The 6,646-nt window shown below is 31.2% G+C and overlaps 1 protein-coding gene across 1 annotated transcript in view; it reads left to right on the top strand.

Moving 5' to 3' along the window:
* LOC109378071 (regulating synaptic membrane exocytosis protein 2-like) overlaps positions 1-6,646 on the top strand; it is a gene marked incomplete at its 5' end in the record, with an annotated part of 124,693 nt that overhangs the window by 59,143 nt on the left and 58,904 nt on the right. Inside the window, one exon of the mRNA XM_019634539.1 lies at positions 5,922-6,022. Coding sequence (XP_019490084.1) covers positions 5,922-6,022 — 101 coding nt within the window. The remainder of the gene's footprint in view (positions 1-5,921; positions 6,023-6,646) is intronic.

The raw sequence follows: 6,646 nt of genomic DNA, 5'->3' as shown, positions 1-6,646 counted from the left end.
ATTTAGTTTTGTGTTCGCAGGTTCATTTTTTAAATTATTTTTTTTAGTCACAGGACCACATTCAATTTAAATATGGTTTTCTTATCCATAATTTTATGCTGACAATTAAGCATGTGTCCTTTTTCTGTACATGTATTTGTGAATTGCTACCTCCTACTATATAACCACATATCAGGACAGGAAATATAAAAAAAAAGATATTTATTAATTATGAAGTCATTAGAGATTATTACTAAGACAGCAACTTACATGTTATAGAATGCTGTAAACTTACAGAAGAAATTTTCATTTTTCCCTTTTTAGTAAATATAATGTTACGAAAAATAGACACAAGAAAGAATTTTAAATAAGTTCCGTTCAGCAACCTGCTGCTAAAAGGATTAATCTAGGGACAACAGCTGCTCTTACCAACAGCATAATTTCTTCCTGTATATTGCCTAAGAATACACAAGGGAAACATTTTTCTTTGACCTCTAGCAAAAAAAAAAAGAAATGTATGCATTCACCTTTGCTTTCATCAAGCCTCCAGAGTTGCTGGCTTGCTAACAACTAGAAAACCCTGCAGAGGATATAAGGTATGAATGATATTGGTCATGAACGGGAGAGAGATCTCGCTTTATAGCATCAGGAGGATATGGGAAATAAAGAAGAAAGAAAATGTGATGAATAGGGCAGAAACATTCTTTCCAACTCAGATTTTATATAATCTAAATGGTTACATATAGACATATAAAAAATTACAACTATAAGAATATTCAAAACAATAGAGGTGTGGAAACATACATGCCTTCTGAACCCATGGCATTTATCAACTCCTAAAATACTTGTTTTATATGGTGACTATTTGCTTATTTCTTATCTTTTTTATTAAAGCATATACTTCTTGAGAATGGGGACTATATTTTATTCATCTTTGTAGTCTCCAATGGCAAGTATTCAGTTATAATAAATACTCAGTGGGATTTTTTTGTATAAATAAATATGTACATGGATTCTTAGAGGAACCTAGAATGGCAGGGGTGCCATACGTTTGGAAAAAGTTTTACAGGAGGTGAATGTTAAGCATTTTGTACCAAGATAAGGACAAGATACGAACTTTAGAGAAAGCATGGGTAGGTTATTGCCTAAGAGTCAAAAGCAGATTTTCTAACGGGCGTATGATTATTGGTTTCTGTCTCGTTGATCATAATAGAATACTGAGAAATAATTGGAAGATTTGGGTTCTCATTTTGATACTACCACTTATGTGAATACATCTTTTGACAAATTGCCCAGTAGTTCTTCACAACCCAACTTTTTTTCTGTGCACAAACTGAAGGAATCCTATAATCTATAAAGTGCTACACAAACATATGGTATTTGGAGGCTGCATTGAAAAACTATTAACACTTGGGTTTTAGGCAACCTCATTAATTAAGTAAATCATTTAAACTCTAACCTAACCTTTAAAATTAGGTTTGAACTAGATTTCCTGTATTTCATTTCCTTCATCTAATGTTGTTTCATTCACTGATTCAGTAATCTCTGATCATTGTCATGCTCTCTACTAGATGCACTCTCACAAATGATTAAATTTCTACATTTTTAAATTAACTTACGGCATAATAATTTGATTTCAAGAATAAATTTACATGAATAATGTTTTTGCCTATTACTTCCATGAAATAATGGATAGCTAAGTTTGAATCAACACTTAAGTCAAAACATTTAGTCAGTTAAGGCAATCAGTCAACATGAAGCCATACACATTTATATTTTCAATTTAATTTGGCTAATTATAATTAATACATATCTGCAGTTTTATTAGGTAACAGCTTTGTTCATGAGCACAAAAAATTATTGTAATTTTTCTTCAATTGAAAAGGTTGCAGGTATTATTTATTAGCAAAGCAAATTTACTGATGTTTTCCTAAACACGGAATTTTGATTGTTTTTATTTCATCAGTTTAGAAGATTCTAACATAATATACCAATAAGGAAATAAAATAACTAACCTTGCAACATATCTATATATTGAGAGAAGGAACTTCAGGAAGTAGAAATTTTGTATATAAGAGAGTATGGAACTTGGCCTGGCACGTGGGAGTGTCCAGTAATGGTAGTTATTTTTATTATTTATTATAACATGTCAGGTAGGGATAAAAAACAAAAAAAACCTGACAGTTGAACTCCATTCTAATGACTGAACCAAAACCCACCAGCTCAGTACAACTTCCAAACTAACAGAGAAAATGGCTGTCATTTTATAATTGGCCCTTTTCAGGTCATTTTCATGGCTAGGAATACTCACAGCAAGGCTAACAGTCTTCAGGGCGCAGTCATATAAAATAACATGTTACTTCTTATGTAAGCCTATTTTCTCCCTCTCCCTGCCACACACACACAAAAATTACCTAAATTTTAAATGCAGTGTAAAAGGGTTATTTCAGTAGGACATAAAACAACTTTTTATTCACATTAGTTTATATGATACTGTTTTTTATTACTTTAAGGTTTCACTTGTTTAAAATCTATTCAATTACAGTTGTAAGTAGTGTTGTAGTGTTATCTTCATGCTGTTTTTGTATTATACATGTCATTTTAGATAGAATTTTCAAAATGTCAGAAAAGAAAACCTTTATTTTGAAGTAGATACTAGAGAAAACAATATGTGAATATTTTATAAAGAAATTTCTTAGATTCTAAGTATACTTACCTAGTATCCCATTAAAAGTAAAATTATAGTTCACAAAAAAAAATTTAAATGAAAAGAAATAGAATTTAATAGCTGTATAATCGTAGTCAATTCACTCAACTTCTCTGTCAGTTTTGTCATCTATAAAATGAGGAAGCTAGATTACACCCCCTCTGATGTCACTGTCACTTTTAAAATACTGTAATTTGTTTGAATGACTCAGTGATGAGTGAATAACTAAAAGTATGTTTCAGCACAAATACCTTTCCTGGGTTTTCTTCTTAGACAAAGGGTGGTTATAGGAGTCCCCTTTTGTATATCTGAACATAATCTTGTAATCTTGGGATATTTAGTAACTTTCTCTTTCCTGCGATTCAGAGATGCATCCCGGGGGGTCTCTGAAGCTGATCTACTTTAAATCTGGATTCTGGTTCTGCAACATTAACAGGGGGGAAAAAATGACAAAGAGACAGTCAAATGAATGACGGTAAAACAAAGAACTGAGTGAATGAGGAAGAGGTAAAGGAAGGGAGGGAAAAAACAAAAAAAAAAGTAGAAAGAGAAAGGATGAGAGGAAAGGAAGAAGGGAGGGCGAACGGGAGGTATAATCCTTCCAATCTAAGAGTTCATAATCAAATGAGGGAAACACATGTACACCAGTAAGACATACAAAATATGCTGTGTTAAGTGATATAATAAAAGTAAATCCTGCAAAGGAAGAATTAGAAGAGAAATAGTCATTTGCTTGGAGAAATCTGGGAATACATTGTAGAATAATACATAAGGTAAAGGACATATCAGGCAGAAGGGAGAGTTTAAGCAAATTATAGAAAAACATGAGTACAAGCCATATTTAAGAACAGCTAGAGGTTCTTTAGAATGGAGATAGAGATCACATCAGGATACATATTAGGAGATAATGGAAAAGTTGGCAGGGACAAGACTGTGGGGGCTTTAAATCACTCAGTTAAAATCTAGAATGTTCTTTACACTCATGGGCTTTAAAGAAGTCACCAATATGAGAAAATTTGTGCTTTTAGAAGATACCTAGGATGCATTTGAAAAGGAGATTCAACACAAGGAGTCCCATTCCCAGGCTGTTGCTGTAGCCCAAGCAAGACGTAATTGTTATTCCTTGCTATGTTTTGACTGCTGGCTCCATACCAAACAGCTTTAATGCAAACCCAGCTGATGCTGCTCTATCTTTTCACTCGGAAATAAGAGTAGTGGGCCTTTTCTAGATTTTCGACAGAATGTGATTATTTCTATGCCTGAATTTGATGGGTCAGTGAAATACTCTTTTTCAGGCTTTTCAATACTATGTGGTTAGTCAGGATGTTAGCTTACCCTAATTCTCTTAGATACAAGTACTGTGAGTTACTATATTACTTTCTAAAGTGTTAATATTTGAAAGGGAGCCCCACTTCGTATCCCCAATCCATTCATTTTTGTTGTTTTTCTACCTGCTTCAATTTCCCAGGACCTTGATTCTACCATTATGTTCTCATGCTTTATTTCTGTTGGAAATAAATAGCTTGCCATTCAATATCTGTAATACCTCTACCCTCTATTCTAATAAAAGATATAGTCTTTAAAAAATAAAAAAATCATATGATAAGCCATAGAATATTTAAAGATATTTATTTACATAAGACCAAGTATCAAGAATTATTATGACTAAGGAGAATTTCTGTATGATATTTCTTAATTCTGGCTGGATTTTACAGGTTTCTAATTTGAGGGCTTAGAGAAGTATTTAGTCATAATAATGGTATAAGTGTTTTCACAGTGACTCATCTCTCTTCTGGAAAAATAATGGGCTTATTGATTTGGACTAGCTGCAGACAGCCTGTTCTAGTAAATGAAATGTTATGTATATCAGAATGAGATACTGTTATTACTACATTTTAGGGTCTGGGAAGAACAGACTTTGAGAACACTTCTTGACTGAAGCAGAAATTTCAGATGACATTTGTTTGAGATGCAACTGAATAATAAAGGGCATAAAATAAATAGAAGTCTCACTAAAGCTGTTAAAAAAGAAAAAAATTATTTACCTTATGTAGCATCTAAATCAATGAATGGCTAGGTGTTAATACATATTACCTGTAAATTTAAAAATAATAGCCTTAGATGTTGGGGAAAAGAAAATGATATAGAAAATATTTGAAAGTTGTTTGTAAACTTAAAAATTATTCAAATTTTAATAATTATTAGTGGTATGGTCATGGATTGTTACATTCCTTGGTTTAACTTTTCTTGATGCCAAGTATAAACATAATTATGAAAACTAACCCAGGTTAACAGCTTTAAGAATAATAAAAAAAAAAAACACATGAATTTCCAAGTCCGGTTTGGTATTATCCTACCCAAAATAAATAAATGAATCTGATGTCAAAGGACAATTACTTACTTATTTAATGACTTGGAATTAGGAACTTATAAAGTCTTCATAGCTTTTTTCAAGTCAAGATAAAATGTTTGAGATTATATCCAAATGATGATGAAAATTGAGTATTACAATCTAGAGCAGCGGTTCTCAACCTTCCTAATGCCGCGACCCCTTAATACAGTTCCTCATGTTGTGGTGACCCCAACCATAAAATTATTTTTGTTGCTACNTTTTTTTTTTTTAATGATTTCAGTGATTTTATGTGCCTTTACTGGCATGGTATCTTCTGAGGAATATTATTCTGTTTCACTTTCTTGACTCTAGTTCTACAAAGTTTGAGTCAAAAGATCTTGATAACTACATCTACATGTATGCTGGGGCAACCTACTTTAAACATGGGCTAATTTTATAATAGTTTCTAAATGAAATTGTAAAATTATATTTGAAACCAATTAAACTTACAACTTTTCTCCAGTAAATAAATGAAGTCTTGATGAATTGCAAGCCAAAGTTCTTATAATAATACTATTGTCAAATTTATATGCTGTCCAATATATTGTTCTTGACCTACGTGTACCAGAAAGTGTTTTCTATCTAGTGAAGATGTGTTGTCTATTGTTTAAGTTCATTTACATTTTATTCAGATTAAAATTATTTTACATATTTAATAATCATGCTTTTATTTGCCAAATTGTATACTTTAAATAAATTTAAAAATTATACATTTAAGTTGTACATACTACCTTGAATGAAAGTAATATATCAGCCTATCATTTCTTCTTTATACATCCTGTAAGTAAGGCTCAGAAATAAGAACTGAACATTAATTGTATGGGTTTTTTTTCTACTCGATAGGTGCTATGGATATAGAGGAGAGAAATCGCCAAATGAAAATTAACAAATACAAACAGGTAGCCGGATCAGATCCCAGACTGGAACAAGATTACCATTCGAAGGCAAGACATTTTTCTTTTTAAAAGTTGTAAGATAATTAGTTAATCATGAAACCATTAGATTCTCTTAAACAGGTGAATACAGATTAATCAGACATGCACATATAATGCAATGGCCCCATGATATTAAATGCTAAAATTTATAATGTATATGTATTCCAACTTTTAGGTAGAGAATTTGCCTTATTTTTAAAAATCATTATATAATAAAGGAGATAAATTATCTGAAAAACAAATCTTTTAGAATTTTTGTTTTATAAAACCTATAAAGGCCCTAAAACCCTCAAAAGCATTTAGAAAAAACTTCTGTTACCTTCTTATGGTTTTCTTTCACATAGAATTTTTTTAAAATTTTATAGTATTTTAATTAATCTGGTTTATTAATGAGTTATTGGAACAAAATACATACTCATGAGGTGTTGTAAGGAGTTCAAAAGGTTTTTTTCATGAGAATCTTTAATTAATTTGGGGGAATAAATTGAGATATGACGTTTACCAAAGTAGAAAAAAAAGCATTATTTCATTGCTCTTTCTCTTTATTGCCTTCATATTTTCAAAACATTTGTAAGCTCATGACATTATTCATTGCCAAAGACATGAAAAGACTTTACTGCAATGTACCTATTT

Source organism: Hipposideros armiger, unplaced genomic scaffold (genome assembly GCF_001890085.2).
Source record: "Hipposideros armiger isolate ML-2016 unplaced genomic scaffold, ASM189008v1 scaffold_1722, whole genome shotgun sequence".
Classification (NCBI taxonomy): domain Eukaryota; kingdom Metazoa; phylum Chordata; class Mammalia; order Chiroptera; family Hipposideridae; genus Hipposideros; species Hipposideros armiger.
This window is presented reverse-complemented; position numbering and strand designations above follow the sequence as displayed.